The 18,272-nt window shown below is 48.0% G+C and overlaps 2 protein-coding genes across 2 annotated transcripts in view; one reads left to right on the forward strand and one right to left on the reverse strand.

Annotated features, from left to right (window-relative positions):
* TSN (translin) overlaps positions 1-2,658 on the forward strand; it is a gene marked incomplete at its 5' end in the record, with an annotated part of 2,760 nt that extends 102 nt beyond the window's left edge. The window contains 3 exons of the mRNA XM_009071558.1: positions 826-945; positions 1,891-1,970; positions 2,295-2,658. Coding sequence (XP_009069806.1) covers positions 826-945; positions 1,891-1,970; positions 2,295-2,528 — 434 coding nt within the window. The remainder of the gene's footprint in view (positions 1-825; positions 946-1,890; positions 1,971-2,294) is intronic.
* A 9,322-nt stretch (positions 2,659-11,980) lies between these two features.
* On the reverse strand, positions 11,981-17,462 carry LOC103799255 (myosin-M heavy chain-like). Its single transcript, XM_009071559.1, has 5 exons — positions 17,236-17,462; positions 16,348-16,552; positions 15,316-15,938; positions 13,607-13,752; positions 11,981-12,776 (listed from the first exon to the last, which is right to left on the reverse strand). Exons 1-5 carry the CDS (start codon positions 17,308-17,310, stop codon positions 11,981-11,983), a joined length of 1,845 nt encoding a protein of 614 aa, XP_009069807.1. The 5' UTR covers positions 17,311-17,462.
* Between the last annotated feature and the right edge of the window lie 810 nt (positions 17,463-18,272).

An 18,272-nucleotide genomic window follows, 5' to 3' on the forward strand; every position in this document is an offset into this window, starting at 1 on the left:
ATCACACAGTGCCAGACACAGATGTGTATGGGAATTAATTGCCTGGGCATTTGGCATCATTACTTTGGAATAATGATTTAAAGGTTTATGGACTGAATGCTTCACTCTGAAAAGTAAATATCAGTAGAGAAGTGTGAGATTTTTATCAGCACAGGTAAAAATGCTTTTGCTCAAACACACTGTAACTTTCCACTAAAAATATTCCATAATTATTTTTCTAGAAACTTTTTTAAAAAAAAGAAAGAGGAAAGCTTAAGAAATTGATGTTCTGTTGGAGCTGTCCTTGTACCTGGAGCAGGTGATTTGCTGCTGCACTAATTTCTGTTCAATTGTTGGGTTTGGGGCACTCCTGAAAGCAGAGCACTGAGTCTGTCAGGAAATGGCTGTTTGGTTCTGCAGACATGGAATGACGTTGTCACCTCTGTGCTCTGCTGCTGCCAGGAGGGGACAGTGTCTAGCAAAACATTTCAAACAACAAGAATCTTGTCAGCTCAGAGGGAAGATGGGAGGGAAAGCCCTGGGTATCTGTGGGCATCACGACCCGGAAAACCCCTGGAGCTGAGTAAGCTGTGAGAGGGGTGAGCAAGTGCAAGTGTCTGTGTGGTAACCTGAGGATGGAGCTCTGCAGTACCAAGGTGATGACTTTGAGCTGGTGCCATTTTGATAAGCCAAAAGTACTGCAAAATGCAGCGTGTAAAGTTAGGAAACAACAGATACATAGAGTACTTCAAAATGCAGCTTGTAAAGTTAGGAAACAACAGATACATAATCTGTCCTTGTTGCCTAAGGCTGCAGTTATTTATACCTTGACTTGGTGTTTCTCCTGCAGGTTTCATGAGCACTGGAGGTTTGTGCTGCAGAGGTTGGTGTTTCTGGCAGCATTCGTAGTCTACTTGGAGTCAGAGACATTAGTGACCCGAGAAGCTGTTGCAGAAATACTTGGGAGTAAGTCAATGTTGTACCCAAAGAGAAAAAGCTTGTGACATTTTTAGACATTGCAGCATTCAGAGGTACAGGGAAACAGCAGAACTTCATTTCTTCCCAAGAAATAGGTTTCAGAGTTTATCTAGTATATGTTTTCATTATATAAACAACAAATTCTTAGGAGATGGAAGTGGGTAAACCTAACATGAACAGAAGTATTTATTCATCAATAAGTTCTTCATTGATGAAGGTCATTAATTCAAACTGTGTAAATCTACCAAAGGAATAGCACAAAGATGAGAGCTTGTTCTTTTAACTTTTTGCTTTTGGGGTGGAAAACAGATTAAATTCTTTGCCATAAAAGAATTGTGTCCTCACAGAGGAAAAGATTTTTTAAAAAAAGAAGGAAAATATATCATATAATCATAGAATTTTAGGGGTTGGAATTGACCTTATAGATCATCCCAACCCCCCCTGCCCTGGGCAGGGACACCTGCCTCCAGAGCAGGTTGCTCAAGGCTCCATCCAACCTGGCTTTGAACACTGCCAGGGTTGGGGCAACCACAGCTTCCCAGGGCAACCTGTGCCAGTGTCTCACCACCCTCACAGGAAAAAACTTTTTCCTAGTATCTGACCTAAATTTCCCCTTTCAATTTGTGCCCATTGCCCCTTGTCCTGTCACTGCAGCTCCTAACAAATGTCCTTTATATTGATGTAAATTCAGTTATTGTGTTGGATCAATGACAACCTGTTTCATGTCCAGCTGAGGATGTACAAGACGCTAAATCGAAACGCTGAGGAGAGGCAGTAATTACATCACATGCAGGAAAAGCCTGACTTTTATTTTGTAATAATATTTCATAAATTTGATATTTCAAATTAGCTCCAGTGAGCAAATGCAATCTCAGCTGTCTCAAGTTTGCCCCTGCTCAGCAGCCCCTGATCACTGTTCTGTTCTTTTCCCAGTTGAAGCTGACCGTGAGCGAGGCTTTCACCTGGACATTGAAGACTATTTGTCTGGTGTGTTAACTCTCGCCAGTGAGCTGGTAAGGAAGACATTCACGTATGTATTTGGGTTGAAACTGACCTTAAAACAAAAAGTAATGTGTTTTCTAGCTTTCTGGAGTTGTTCCTGGAAGTTATGATGCATGCAACACCTTGATCTGAACTTGTCGCAAGTTGCTGCTCTGCGTGTTACTTACTGATACTTGTAAGGTTTACACTAGTCATTCGATTGAAAATCCCACAACAAAAAGGTAGATTGAAGTATAAATATTTGACTGCCTGGAGCACTTGGCAAAGCAGCTGATGGGGTCAGTGATGTGATTAGGAGGGTGCTGTGCTGACACTGTCTGTGTGTCCCCGTGCAGGCCAGGCTGGCAGTGAACAGTGTCACAGCTGGGGACTACTCTCGCCCCCTTCGCATCTCAACCTTCATCAACGAGCTGGACTCCGGCTTCCGCCTGCTCAACCTGAAGAATGACTCCCTGAGGAAACGCTACGACGGCCTCAAGTACGACGTCAAGAAAATTGAGGAGGTGGTTTACGACTTGTCCATCAGAGGACTCAATAAGGAGGCAGTAGTTGGTGCAGCAGAGAAGTGAAGGATGCTCAGTCTCACAGCATCATCCATTACCTCAGACGGTTGCCAAGTTAGGAAGTACCTAGTGAAGCCTTCCTACAGTAGTTTAGAATAACTGCAGCTCAGAGCTGCTCTCTATTTTCTTACAAAAGGTGTGGTACAGGTGTTGGATGTTTTGTAAAATCATGTCTAGGTTAGGGCAGGAGCTCTCTGTTTCAGTGGAATTCCTCTGTCAGGCATACGGTGCCGTTCTGTGCACAGCAGCAATAGTAGTCAGTAACTCCCATTAGTCCTCCTGTGTTGCTTCCCTGCTCCAGCAGTGAAGTGCTGTGGCTGTCTCTGCTCACACAGCTCAGTGCAGACACTTGTGATGGTTTAAAAACCACAGTGTGTAAATATCTATACTTTTTTTTAAGACACTGATTTTTTTTTGCCTTTTTATTTCTTATATTTTCATCAAAGTAAGTTGATGCATAACTGTTTATTAACCAGATCTTTTGAAATGGTTTCTGTTAATGTATCCCTTAACTGAGAAACTAGTGAAAGTATTCCTGAGAATTCCTCCAGTGGAACTGGTGTCTTGCACCTGGACACATCTCTTGCTTTCTTTCTCTCTCCCTCATTTTCTCCACTCCTTCAAGACCTCAGTTACCAGGGAGAGCAAGGTTTTCTCAAACACCTGCTCTCTCTGTCTGGTATTCATTTTACTGACATGAGTAAATGCTGAACTCTAGTGGGATTATTTCCCTTGAGGACTAATGTAACCAATTTTTATGGGGCTTTTTTTGACTTCAAAAGTTTCCAAATAGAGAAATGTTCACGGATAAACTGCAGGTAGTGTCTGAGTTGTACAGCCTGTACAGGCCACAGCTGTACCTGTGTCCTGGGATTAAAAAACAAACACACCAAAACTAAAGTTTGTGTAGTAAAATGTTTGTGTCTTCAGAAAAAGGAGAATTACTAGTTTCAGATAATTGCATGTCAGGTGTTTGCACACACCAACAGCCTCTGTCACATGTGTAAGTGGACAGACTGATGCCTCCCAATGTGCTTGTTCCCTTGTCCTGAATGAGTTTGAGTTTTGCCATTCTTCTATTTCTCGTGGTGCAAGAGGGTTAAGGAGAAAAGCTAACTCTTTAGGAGGAGGAATATTTCCAGAGGATGAACATGAACAGTCAAGTTTATGTGGGGTTTGTTAGTGTTTCAGTTTGTTAGCAGAGTTTTACCACTATTTGAGTTAGGGGGTTGTTTTGTTTATTGGAAGAAAATGGATTCTTGGTTATTTTGGCCAATAAAAGCTGTTCTTTGATTTTGGCCATTTGGTACCTCTGCCTGTTGTCTGATCATCTGCTGTTACTTGCTTCCCTTCCTGGGAGCCTGCTCTGAAATACAGCGTTGGAGTTCATCCTTCAGCTGTCCTTGGACAATAGTGGAGTTCCTCCATTTGCCTGTAGCTGTTCACTGGAACACTCCTAGCACTGCCAAGTGGAGCCTAAAGTCAATCTGCAAACAGATTTCATAGGCTTTTTGTTAAATAATTTTTAATTTTGAGTGATTTCACGAAGTGCAACAGGAGAACTGTGGAGTTTATCATTGCCAAATCCATGATGTGGCCAGGTTCATCTTGAGAGCATCTCATAATCTTTCGTGTTTGTCCTCATCCTTTGTATCTATATCCCTTTTTCACAGCTGTTGGAAAGGAGGGTGTGACTTCCTGAGCCCTGTGGCAATGAGACCTGCTTTCAAAGCCCTTCTTTGTTCTTGCCCTGTGCCACTGTTTGCTCCTTTCTCGATTTAACCCTGTGGAGGTGGGAAGAAGGAAGGACCTTAAGCCAATTTCACTGCCAAAGCCAGGACTGGTGTGACCCAACACCCTAAGGCTCTGAGACAGCTGTGCAGATCAAGGTCACACAGGAAATGCGTGGGAGCAGGGGAATTGGAGAAGGGTTTCCTGAGCATGTGTGGTTGAAGTACTCCTGGCATGCAGGACTGGGATGTGAGGCCACAAGGCAGGGCAGGTTTCTGGTGGCAGGGCAGGTGTTGGTTAGTGCTTTGCACTGACTTGTGTCCCAGGGGCTCCAGTTGCATTTGGTCACAAAACAGGTCTGTTTCCTGGCACAGCTAATGCAGCTTTTCAGCAGATCCCAGATCTGCCAGCTCTTGCATCTCTTAGTGGTTTCTGGAGGTGGTGGGGATGGAGTGCTGGCCACAGGTGCAGGTACTGTGGGAGGGACACCTGGCAGAGCAAGTCTCTTACTTAGGGCTTAGGAAGGAGCAAGGTGTGGGATCCTGTCTAAGGCTCTGGTGAAGAGCAAGTGCCTGAGAAAGAGACACTGGTATTGTGTTCCTGGAGGGTGTTAGGCAAACACCTTGTTCTCTCCTGTTCCAGGTTTTGGGAGAGCCTAGCAGCTTCTGGAAAAGCATTGTTTGCAAGAGCCAGGCTGCACAGCACATTCCCAGGCTGGGTCTGGAGAAGGGAAAGAAAAGCCACTAACTCTCTAGGCTGCAGACAGGGATTTGCTTTTGTAGCTTCCGCACAGAGCTAGCTTGTAGAACCCTGTGGCCTTGACTGTGAATCTGCACATTACTCTGATCCTAAATGACGAGTGGTGTTTCCATCAAAGAGCTGGGAGCAGAGGGAAGAAGGAAAAACCCAAAAGGACTTGAGTAGGGGGGTGTCTCTCTTCTTTGACCCTTCTCTTTCCTGGGGGGATGGAAGCAGGTAAGCCAGCAGGGAATGGCAGTGGAAGACAGAGCTCTGAGGACTGCAAAATCCTGATGGCTCATGATGAATCAGACGCACTTGAACTCAGAACAAGTAACTCCTGTTGGTACTGAATGGACTGTGCAGCGTGCTCTGGCAGCTGGGGTGGGAGTGAGTCAGCTCAGGAGCACTGGAGAGTCTGACTCAACGTGCAGCACTGCTGTTCCCTGAGCCACTTCGGCCTCAAGTGTGTTCCCAGGAGAGCTCTCTTGGATCAGCTTTGTATTCGCTCACTTGTTTGTTTGTCTTCTCCCATCTTGACGTCATTTCTGTGGGTTTTCTTTATTTCACTAAAAGGGCACTTCAGTAGTTGATTAACTGCTCTTTATTTATAGCACTGCCTGTTCAAGCCCTGCAGATCAATCAAAGTGCTGACCTGAAAGTGTTTGGGAAGCTGAGGTGTGCAGAGCTGCGTGGCACAGGATGCAGAGCAGACCTTGGGTCTGTCTGTTGAACTGGAATTGATTAACTGCAGCCAGAGACCAGCCACCTCTTTAAACTGGCACTTGTTAAAGGACACCTTATCACCTCTAGGCTGCCCCTTCCTTGTGCCAGCAGACATCTTGTGTGCCATGAACTGGATCAGGGAACTGATCTAGCTGAAGTAACCTTTATTTTTCAGCAGTGTTTGCTCCCAGTCTGACGCATCACATAGTGTGCCCCACATGCTGTGCCAGTCTGTGGTTGGAGGCTTCTTCCCCTCCCTGCAGTGCCAGCTTTAAGTATTCTTTGAGCTGTAACACTACGTGGCAAACTGTTTAATTCTTCAATTTAACTGCTTCATGTTTGCCAAGGATTTTCTCTCTGGGTATATAATTTGCCTTCATTTTACTCCAAAGTGAGGACTTCTGTGCTATAGAGCCTCACTCGTGTTTCAGCCAGTGAAGTCATTACACACCAAGGCAGTTAAGGAGAGCAGAAAGTGAATGTGGGTGACTCCAGGGGACTGTGCATAGATGCTGACCTGTTATTCACCAGCAGTACATCTTCCCTGGTGAAAGTACTGTCTGTTGCTGGATGCTGTGGTGCAGCTTTACTAAAGAGTGTGTAGGAGCTGTTCAGAGCCTCCTCCCTGCTGAATTCATGAAGTGTCATGAAAAGTGTTTGATTTAGAAAGGAACAGTCCTATGTGGTATGTATCTTCTGTCTGTGTGTTGTGGGTCAGCCATGAGTTGGGTAAGATGGGGATCTCCTTGCAGGTTTCACTGCCTGTTTTCATTGTCACTTCCAACTGCAGCACTTCTGGCTTGCACTAGTTAGCCATCACTGAGGGCTTGTCCTGCCCAGGAAAACATGGCTGTTCTAAAACCAGCCTTCTTGAAAGAAGGGGGAATTCAGTCCTTGTCTGAATGTTCCTTCACCTGCATGTTCACACTGTGGGTGTACAAACATCTAACCTGCTGCTCTGGGTGAAAATGTAGGAGCCTGAGTGCTAGGGCACTCTGCTCTCCTGGAAGCCTGCTGGCCCCCAGCTCCATAGGGAGGGCAGCCTGGCTGCTTCTGGGTCTGCACTGAGAGCAGCCTTGTGCAGCTCTCACATTTCTAGTAAGTCTGACAACCACCACAGGACTGCAGAAAGCCTTAAGGGAAGGAAAAGACAAGATTTAAGCCCTTATGAAACAGTCCAGGACTACAAAGGCCTTGTGCTCTTTGCATGGTTTGGATGCCCCAGGCATCAGTCATGGGATCTGCTCTGTGACCTTCTTGTGACCTCCAGGCTTGTGGCATTCGTTTGCCAGCCCTGCCCACAACACCCAGAGATACTTATGCAGGTCCTTCCAAGGATGGGAATCTGCACTGCAAAGGAAGTTCCTGAGCTAGGAGGGAAGGGTTCAAAACCACCTGGGGCTCTACTGCTGCTGAAACCAAGGGTTCCTTTGCCTGATCTATGCAGAGAACCTTCCCTGGGAGGGCTGTTTGCAGACTGGTTCTTCTCAACTGCAGCTGAGATCATTTCTCAGGGAAGCAAAGGCAGCACTGAGGCAGGATTTGATCTGGAGAGTTGTAAATGACCATTACATGGATCCCTGCTAATGGATCTAGAGCGTAATGCCAGCTTTTCACCTTTTTCCAGCTGTGTAACTGCTCCCAGTCAAGCTGAGGCAGAGACCAGTGCTGGAGGATGCTCTGCCTGTGTTCTCATTCCTCAAGACTGTTTTTCCATCTCTCTTGAGATGTTCCTATTGCTCAACTTGTCCATCATGTTGTAGAAAGGTTTCCCTTAGTGGGGAACCTTCAGCTTTCCAAGGGTGATATCATCTAATGAGTGCCCTTAGAGCTTGTTTGGAGTTTTTGGACTGTACAGTGTTATTGTCAAAACTTTCTTGTTTTTAATTGCTCGTGCCTGTCTCCAGTCACACCGATTCTCTGCAGCAGCCTGTAGGAAATAAGGCAGTTCCTCTGTCTGCCTGATCAGTCAGACTTTTTGCTCCATCATACTCCACTGTAGTGACAGGTCACTCAACAGTGACAGTGAGAGCTTTGAATATTTATCTGATCTCTGGGAGGACACTTTCTTCTGTTGCTTTGGGTTCCAGGCTTTTGCAATATCCAGGCAGAGATTGCCAGCCTAATTCCAGCTGAGTCCCACCCAGTTCCCCAGCATGCATTTATGAGGAGACACAGCTGACATCACAGAATGAGAGTTACTACAGCTGCTCCATCCACGAGCCTGACGGAACCTTTAACATAGTGCTGGAAGATTTGAATTATTTTCCCTTTGAGTGTGTCAGGGACAAACAAGAGTGCAAGATTCACCAGAATCTCCTGCTGGAGGGGCATCCTTGGGCTTTAGCTGTGTGATAGTCACATGCGGTGAAGGCAGGAGATCCAAGATGATCTCAGAGCTTTTTTTCAGGATTTGGGATGTGCTGAGGTCAATTTCTCAGGCTCCAATGACAGCTACAATAGCTTCTTGCTGCCAGACCAAAACTGGTGCTCCCTTTCAGATGTGTTCTTGATCATATAGTGGAGAGCCACAGTGAATGCCTCTTCTCCATCCACACTTCTGTTAAGGACAACCAGGAGTGTACAAAGACACCATAAAGGACAAGATCTCTGTTCACCAAAGCAGAGTCTCTGCCCCCTAAAGTATTTGCTCTTTCAGGCTTTCTCACCCAGCTTGGTGACTTGTAAAGGAGTTGTTCCTTCTTTCCTTGGGACCTGAGCTCACTGGGGGCTCTTAATCCAGTGTTTTGCCTTCAGAGCCCAAAGCTACATGGACTCTCTAATAGAAACTGCCTTGTATTGTTTTCCTGGTAAAAGACCAGTAAGGCATATACTAAATTCTTGTTAAAGGTCATTTATGAGTTCAGACAAATCAAGGGGGTAACCAGTTTTCTCTTTTTTTCCCTGACATGGTACTTCCAGAAAGGTCTGCTTGAACTAGCTGGGTAAGGTAAGTGGGCAGGAGTCTTGAAAAGTAATCTTAGTATTGTCAGTTACGACAACGAGAGGCATAAAAATATTACGGAGTCCTAGGACGGCCAGTGTGGAACAAGTAATTGCTTTCTTGGCTTGCAGACAGCTCTGTTCCCAAGCACCCTGGGTTATTATAGCATTTTGCCAGTTTGTTAATCAGAAATGGAAAAATACAGCACAACTATTCTCCAGGGCTGCCAAGTAAGATGTGTACATGTGATACTGAAAGACCTGGAACTTCCCAGGAGAGGGATCATACAGTTCAGAATGGTGCCTGAGGATTATGGAAATCTACTGCCTTGTCAGCGTGCTGACACTCCTCACCCTTCCTGTGCTGCCTCACCCCACAGCACAGGCTCCTGCAGGGCAACAGGGACTGTCCTGCTCGTGTTCCCTTTCAACACCTGGGCTTTACAGGCAGGCAAGCAGCTGTGTACACACCAGATGCATAACAGCAGCACGTGTTGGAAGCACAACCTCTGTCCAGTCTGACAGGTTCAGCAATCCCACTGTCACCTCCTGCACCAGCCTGTCCCAGATCAAAGGGCTCATACTGTTCCCTGGCCACAGGATTTTTAGGATAGGGCTACAACACCAAGTACAGGTCCTGCTCATAACTCAATACCATAAATAATCATATTTATGGACCTTCTTCTAGGGAGAGTTTGCCTGGTTCAGAGGAAATAGGCCATGATTACTGGGAGCCTGGCAGGCAGGTGTTTCCTGTGATACCTAGAAAAACCCTGAATCTGACAAATTGAACAATCAGCCAAACACAAGATTGATGCTAAATATCAGACCTTTTACGTGTACTGATTGTTCTCTAACCTTTTTGAGCAGCCAGGCTGGCTGGAGGTATCTTGATTTAAAGATATGCCTGTACAAACAGCGCACGGTTGGTTTCGAGCGTGAATTGATGTGGAGAAAATCACTGTGCTGGAGAGTAATTGAAAACTTCACAGAAAGCAGCAGCTTTGTGTGGCTGTGAAAGCCACTCACTGTTTGGATAAATTAAGCTATTAGGCTTACTGTACCTAGGCCTTGTCAAAGGCACCGCAGAGGTAAGAAAGAGAAGGGGGCTGTGCCATTGTGATCTCGGGAGAGAAGATGAAGGTGCTACAAGTTGTTGCTTTTTGCATGAGAGGTGAATGGGGCTTGAAGGCTCACGGATGCAGATCTGTCATGACAGTGTAAAGGAAAACTTCCAGCAGCTGCTCTGCTCAGGCATCCACCTCTGTGAAAAACAGACAGCAAACTAAAGCATTGCTTTGTGCTCTTCACTGGCTGTTCAGTGTGTATTTTTGGGGAACAAACAACAGATCATCTACCGACTAGAAGGAGCTGGAGGGAATTCCAGCTCACCTGAGGGAGCCAGGCTGCTACCCTGACAAGCATTTTGACAGCTATTGCTCACCACAGTGCTCAGCTGTGTGCAGCCACCATCACGCCTTGGGTACCCTCCAGAGGATGCAAATCTTCCCATTTCCTCTAGGACAAAAAGCAGCACTAAAACTCTGGGTGATGCAGATGAAAATACAGCACATGTCTCACTGCTGCTGTCTGCCTCAGTGCCTGGAGCAGTGTAACAAGCCCTGGCAGCTGTGGCCAGAGGACAAAGCCCTGGCTTTGAAGCCTGTTCAGGCATTGGGTCAGTGGCTACTTCATAAGGTAGGGCTACCTTTGTGAAGGTGGGTGCTGTCTGCCTTTGGTGGTGCCCACTGCTACTGGTTATCTCTGGAGAAATACACAAATATGTTTATGTGAAGCCTCCTGTAAAATCAATGCCTGTAGCGGAAATATTTTGTCGGTAGTGAATAATACTGATTGGCTTTGGCTTTGCCCTGAGGGCCTGAAAGAACATTTACAGGCTGTCCTCTGAGATCCAGGACTGAAATTTAGGCTCCTTTAATTTAGCCCCCAGGGCTGAAATTTGGCCTTTGCTGTGTAAGTCACGGCATGACATTCTGCTGATCTTGTAATCGCAGCGGTCAGTGCTCATGTCAGGCTGAAAAGGTTAAACTCTGTTTGCCTTTTTACCATTGTTCAGCTTCAAGTCATTTCCCTGCTGAGGAACTGAGAGAGGCTGGACCTTACAGGGGAGTTCTTTGTGGCCTCACTTTTGGCTCTCACATCTGGTGTGCTGGGGCTGACCTGCCCAGGCAGGACTGCAGCCAGAGCAAAAGATTTTGTGCCAGTCTGTTGTTGTCTAGTGAGAATTTGAGTAGCAGGTTTGTTCTCCCAGTCTCATTAGTAGGCTCTCCAGAGAGCAGATGTAGGCACATTATTCACCTGAATGCCACCCACACCAAGTGAAATATATCCTCCAGAATACAAATATTTTAAAAAATACCCACCTAAAGTAATTGAAACATAATTATTAAAACCTTTTATGTTACTCTACAGTACAATGTAAATTGCTTCTTTCAATTAAATTTTGAAATACACTAGATTACATCATTTAAATAATTGCAAACTCTTAAGTTCACTATCAGTGGTAGCAGAGCTATATTTACATATACTTCTGAGATATTTCAGATGCAGCCTTATGTTCCAGTCCCTCAGTCAGTTAGATAACAGACCTTGTGGGGTGTGCTGCCCTTCCACAGGTTCTACACACATGTGGGATGTATGTGTCAGAGAGCAAGAACTCCTTTTACTCAGGTTTGCCTTTTTTTTTTGCCTTTTTTTTTTTTTTTTGCTGTGTGCATGCAGCTGAATCTGAGCAAATTGATACCTACTTGATTTGGATTAAAGATGAAAGGCCTTTCTTTTTAAACAAGTATTTTGACTGAATATACAGCGGTGAATAATGAAATACGGTCCTTAGGAGTAGTGGTGGAAACCAATTTTCTCCAACTTTCATTCTCTGTTGCATAATACTGCACCTAATTTTGACCCTGACTTTACCTAATGCTGATGAAATATAGTCAATAGTGGACACCTCTCTCATTTTTAAGACTGGCTTTCAACACGATCCATGCAATAGCAAGCATCATACATCATTCTCCTGCAGTGCAATATTAACAAGTCAAACAGTATTTTCCTCCAGTGATCTGCTCCTCGAGGGGAGCCCATCTCCCTATGTACATGAGCCACGAACTGGTTGTGAGTCCTGAGGCTGGAGACCAGAATTAGGCTGTGGTGCTGCTCCCAGTGCTGTTAGGAGCCTCTGAGGACCAGGCTCCTTCCTATGCTGTCCATAGAGCACAGCAAGTTCAAGCCACTGAGGCTCTTGATGGTCTTTGGCTGTGGCACTGGCCAAGTCTCCCTGCGTGCCACCCGTGCAGGACTCAGGGCCTGGTGTGAGGTGTGCTGATCATGATGTTGGGCAGCGCGTTCCGCCGCTTCTTCCAGGAGCCCAACTCCCTGGAGTAGCGCCGGATCTGCCGGAACCAGTGGTGAGTCCGTGCCCGGTCGCTGTCCCGGAACACAAACGCCTCCCGCCTGATCTCAATCAGTTCAAAGGTGTCGTCGCAGTCAGGATCAGTGGAGACGATGCAATTACTCAGCCTCAAGGGCTCCCTGAGCAAATGGAACTTGCCGTTGTTTTTGTCCCTGATGAGTACCAGCACAGCATCCTTGACAGGCCCTGGCTCAGCTGACTCCAGGCTGGACTCGGACACACGCTTCATGTTCACCAAGAGGAGGACCTGCATGTTCTGGAACTTCAGGGTCTTGCTGCCTTTCTTCACCCACTGGCCGTCGGGGGGCTGGGCCAGCTGCAGAGACCCTTCCATCACAAACCGCGTTTCCTCTCGCAGCCAGCCAACAGTTTTGAGGGCAGTTTCTCTCATCTCGATGTTGATTACTTCCCTCTTCTTCTTGCTGTCCTGGCGAAAGGATCGGAGGGTCCACGTGTTCCCCTCCTGCTTGGTTTTCATGTTGATGTGCTCCAGGTGAGACTCAATGCGGCTCTTGGCCTCCCTCAGGCTGCTGTGGTCGGGGTGGTACTCGGTGGTGGCTTTGATGATCCTGCTGAGCAGCAGTGGGTACTTGGTGACCCTTTGCAAAGGGGCGATCAGGAAGGACCTCAAGTTCATGCGCCGAAGTGCTGTGTTGTCATTCTGGGAGACATTGAGGAATATTCTGCAGGGATTTAAGCAGAGAGAATGAAATGGCTGTTCTGCCAGCAGATGCTGCAATCCTAAATGCAAATGAACAGCGTGGTGCTGACAGCTGCTGGGCACTGCAGCCCTCCCTGTTTTGCAGTCTGGTGAATTCTGTCTTCTTGAAGACTAACCACAACTCCTGTGTCTGTGCTCAGCTGCAGAACTGTGATGAGGTGCCTGGGATACTAACACGTAACATCCTAGCAGTCTTCTATTAATTGTGAAAGCACAAGGGTGTGATCTTCCTCTGGTACCCACTGACAGACATGAGGCAGATACACCAGTTTATATCAGATTACATTAATTTGTAGCACCTTTCATCATGAGATTATGAGGCACTCTGAACAAAAATTTGGTACTATCATCTTAAGCTCAGCAGTGGAAAGAAAAATGACATGCCTGATATTGCTCAGCAGGCCAGAGCTAGGAATGGGAAACAAATTCATGTCACGTGTGCCACACAGTGGCTTTCCCCAGTGGAAATCCAACCTGGGCCCTGGCACAGGGACTGAGAGCTGTTCTCAGCTGAGCATTACCTGGTGACAGTTTTGGTGACAGTTCAGGTCAGTGGGCAGACACTGCTACCACAGAATACAGTGTACAGCTGTACCAACTGTTTGCCTCAGTGGAGATACCAAGGACTGAATTTTTTTGGAGAATAAATTACTGTCCTCACCCCAAGAGCAGCAATAACTGAAGACCATTAGCATCTAACTTTGATCTAGTTGAGCTGGCAAAAGCTTCACCCGCAGCATGGTGCCTTTCTCTCTCCAAAGCCTGCAAGAGTATGCTCAACCCCTTCCTCACCTGAGCAACTCCTTCTCCTTCTCCAGTGCGTTGAGCATGTTGACGGAGGAGGACTGCTGGAGGCAGTAGGTCTGAAAGGCTGGCAGCATGTTCACGAACTCTAGGAACACTTCGCCGATGCACACAGTCATCAGGTCATCATCCCCCTGCAAGTACAGCCCCTGCTCAGTTAGCTCAGGAGAGGCACAAACACAGAGCCTGTGGTCAGTCCTATCAGCATGAAGCTACTGCAGGGTCTGCTGAGCACCAGAGCAAAGGTGGAGCTGGGCTCACCCCTCCTGCTGGAAAGGCAGCCCGGGGGAAGCCATGCGTGGGGAGGGAAAGGACAGCTGTCTAACTGCTCAATCTTCCACACATCAAGAGCTGTCTTCTCTCCTCCCGTGGGCTCAATCAGCTCACCAGGGCAGGGGCTCAAAGACCAGAGTGAGCCTCCTAGTCAGGAGGGTGTATTAAGGCCCTGCAGTGGTGCTTAAATCACCAGAGAGCATTTAGGAGCAAATGGGCAGGAGCATGTAGCTCAGGTAACAGATATGGCACCTAGTAACTGGGGCAGTTGTTCCAGCAACTGGCCTGGCTGGGAAGCAGCCTCCTTCAGTTGTGCTGTTACTGGCTAGTTTGATGGAAAAATAAACGTCATGGTAAATTGTTCTCTGATTTCTGTATGCATAATAAAATATGGGAATAGCAGGAACCTGGTGCCACATAATGCTCTTAGCTCAGTCGAGGTGTATGCTGACATGCTCTGCAATCACTCATTGCAGCAGCAAGAGAGGGAGCAGTTCTCTGGCTGCTGGCAATGTTTTGGTGCAGAACTGAGCTCTGACTGCCCAGGCAACACGGAGGAGCTGGGGAAACCCATGGCTGTTTGTAGAGGCCATTGCCTCAATAAATTATTCACAGGGGACACCATGCCTGCAGTGCACGTCTGTCTTCACTGTGCCAGGTGCCTGAGAGTGGTTGTCCAGGTTGCCAGTTTCTGAGACATGTGTCACTGAGTCTGACATACAGTGTTTCAGAGAGGGAGAAGAGGGATGTATTTCCTACAGAACAAAACATCCTGGAGAAACTGACGCAGCAACAAGTGGGAAGAAAGGAGGGTGTGGAGCTATTCATATGTCCTTTGCAGTGATTGTCTACTGCCCTAGTCTTATTTCTATCTCTCTGCCCTCTGACCATTGTGCTGGTGGGGCAGGAAAGCTCCTTGTGCGAGGCAGAGTGCGTCAATAGAAGGAGCTGGTACCCAGAGCTGTAGAGCAGGGAGCAGCCTAGAGCCAAACTGCAATAAACTGCAAGCCAAGGCAAACACAGCCAAGCCAGCATGAAGCAAGCCAGCTCAGGGTTGTGAGAGCATGTCCCAAGAGACAGACCAACTGAGCTCTGTGCCCCCATGTTACATTCTTACCAGCATCCAGGCCAACTGGCTTAAAGCTAACTCTGGTAATGGGACCATCAGGTCCTGTTGATGGGATAAGTGAGCAATACTGCTGATGGCCTGCTGATGTCAGTGGCATTACCACAGCAGAGGGTGAGGCCAGCAGCTGTGACCTGGCACAGAGCTACTGAAATCACTGGTTTACAATAGCTGAGGGAGCGAGGAACTAGACAGCTGACCATAACCCAGGAGTCTAGCTTCTGTTCCTCTGCTCCACTAATATGAAACCTATTCCTGTCTGCCCAGTCTGGCCCCTTTAGAGCACACAGCATCATACCTGGTCAAAGGCCTGATCGATCTCTTCCTGAAGTATCTCCAGGAAGTTCTCGTTGAGGTCGATGAGCTCCTGGATGTTGCTGAAGATGCCCTGGAGCTGCTCCTGGCTCAGCAGCCCAGCTGCCTGCATGGGGAGGTAGAACTCTTCCTTGATGATGCGCAGGTCCTCTCCATAGCTGGCCTCTGTGTTGACAAACTCCAGCACAGACTCCTTGCGCTCCGTCCTGCGCTTGCGGCACTTCTCGCAGAGGTCAGCTCGTCTCTGGTTGCAGTTCTGAACGTCTGTCTCCACAGGGAGGTCCCTTTCCCCGCAGTCGGTGCAGGGACGGTGAGCTTCCCAGGCCTGCAGGGAGCTCAGCGTTTCGGACGCTCTGTTCCTCCACTTTCTGGCTGGCATCTGGCCAATGCCACTATCTGCCCTCTCCACATCTGCTGCTTTGGTCCGGGTGCCCTCACTGGGATCCAGGTCGTCCCGGGCATCATTCACTCCCACAATCCCACTGTCCGTGCTCAGGCTGCTGACGTTGCTCCAGTGATGTCTGGAGCGGAGCGAGCCACGTGGGGTGCGGCGAGTCTCGTCAAAGCTGCCACCGTGGCCAAGGTTGGCTTTGGCTACCACTGGACCTGAGAACAGACACATATCATTACAGGCACTGCCAGCTGCACAGAGCCCACCTGAGGAACTCTGCCATGAGTGGTAAGAACCCTGAGGGCACAGGATAGATCTGGCACAGCAGGCTGTGAGCTCTCCCCACCCTGTTTTGCTGCTGAGATTAGTGAGAGTCAGAAGTCAATGGCTCCCAGGTGAAGCCTGTGGCCTGTCCTCCCTGCACTGCCCATACCTGTGAGCTCATTTGGGCTGCCTGTTCCCTTGCCATCTGCCAGGCAGGGACAGAGACACAGCAGAGCAGATCCTGATTTCTTGCATGCCTAGGTTAAGCCCAGAATGCTTCCCTCCCCCAGGACAGCAGAGTTACTCTATATTTAGAGCAGCACAGGGCTCAGCATCTGTGAGTTTGCAGAGTGTGTGTACCATAGTCTCGCTCCTGCCGGCGCTTCTGCGCGTGCTGCCGCGCTGCGGCCGCGATCTTCAGCTCCAGCTGCTTCCTCTTCACCGAGTCTGTGGGCATAGGGTCGCTGAAGTGCGGCCGCAGCCGGCACTCCCGCTGGGCCTTGGCACCATCCGTGCTCTCGTGGACGATGTCGGAGCTGGATCGGCGACAGCCGGGACTGGGGGTCTGCAAGAAAGGTGAGAGAGAGTTTGGAGTGAGGCTGTGTTAAAGCAGCACCTGCTCTGTAGTCATTGGACTTTAGCTGCCAAAGGACAGGTAAGGAAACTCATCGACAGTGGGATTGTAAATGCAGATCTGCTACAGGATCATTTGGAAATCTGTCCCCCTCGGTCCCTCTGTCCTGTTCAGTCCTGACAGCAAGGAGCCCTCTCCCTCTGCTGTTGTGCAGCTCTGAGCACAGTGGCTTCGAGGTGGTTGGATCATGGGTATCAAATAACCATGAAGAAGTCAACAGCATAGCCCTGGCTAAGGGTCTGTCCCAAGGATCTGAGCTGGATCGCCTCTGCTCTGTGGACATTTTGGTGCTGCAGGTCAGGAACTCCAGGCTCCATGCCCCTTCCCTACATCAGTGGTTTGACCAAGCAGGACCTAGGAGGGAGTCTGGCCTGCAAGAAATGCAGTGGCATGTAGGCAGGGGCACAAAACTGACTCCTGTTTCATTAAGTATAATAAAAGAGGCACTAGAAATGTTCCTAAAAGAGTTTAATCACTCATGGGAGTTGGTGTGATTCGATTGCAGGCTCCTAGACTGCTCAGTTCCTTCCCCAGAAGGAATCCTTCAGAGCCTCTGACCAGGAAAAAAATCCTGAAGACATGGCCAAGAAGAGAGGAGAATTCCTCTCCCTTACATTCCCTGCAGGTGGAGTGTCGCTGGGTGTCTCATTGCTTGGCTTGTCCTCCCAGGTCTCAGTGGCCATGGACATCACTGTAGGCTGCTGGCTGTCCTCTGGAGGTGGGAGATCAGTTTCCCTCAGATCACACTGTCCCTTGGAGGGGGATTTGGCAGCAGTCTCAGCATTGCAGCTGCAAGGGAAGAAGAAGACTGATAAACAACAGGGATGCAGTTCACTTGCCATTTCTGACACCAGTCAGACTGAGCAGCAAGCCCAGGTTTGAACGACCACCTGCAAGAGCTGAGGGAAAGGGTGAGCAGGAATCATGACTGGTCAGCACAGATGGCTGCATGTGTATTTCAGGGGCTCTAAACACGGCTCAGTTAAGGCAATGCAAATTGGGTAACTACACTCTTGCCGACATCAGTCTGGGTTATCAAGTCTCGGGTGTTCACAGGGCATTTTTGTGTCCATAAAACATGAGGCTCTCCATAGGGACCAGAAAAACTTCTTTTTAAGTAGGCCATGTCCATATCTGCTGCTATTTAAAGAGCTGTTGTCAACACAGAAACCATATTGCTCATCTGGAAGAAAATCACCTGCTATAAACCATAATACTTTGAAGGGATTAGAGGATTAAAGGAGCTTTCCCTCTGTTTTTCATCTCATATGATCCTAAACCCACTGAAACCACTGGAAAGATGCCCTCTGCTTCCAGTGAACTCAGGAGCAGGCCTTTTGGTGGTGGAGACCTGGAAAGACTGGCAGAGTCTGTTGCTCTCACTTGGCAATTCTGGGATGCCCTTATTCACAGCTGTCTGGGGCTAATGAGGGCCTGGCCTGGCTGATACAGGCAGCCTGTTCCAACCCCACGTTCCCCTCTCTGTAGACGACACCACCTCTCCAGACAGACACAGTCTGGTGCAAAACCACTGACTTGACAGAGCAGTTGACAGGCTGTCATTTGTGATACTGCTTGTGATTCATTTTTTTAACAGACTCTCTAAGACACCTTATTTCCATGCATAATGAAGCCTGCTTGGAAGAATTTT

This window comes from Acanthisitta chloris, unplaced genomic scaffold (genome assembly GCF_000695815.1).
Source record: "Acanthisitta chloris isolate BGI_N310 unplaced genomic scaffold, ASM69581v1 scaffold38863, whole genome shotgun sequence".
NCBI classification, from domain to species: Eukaryota; Metazoa; Chordata; class Aves; order Passeriformes; family Acanthisittidae; genus Acanthisitta; species Acanthisitta chloris.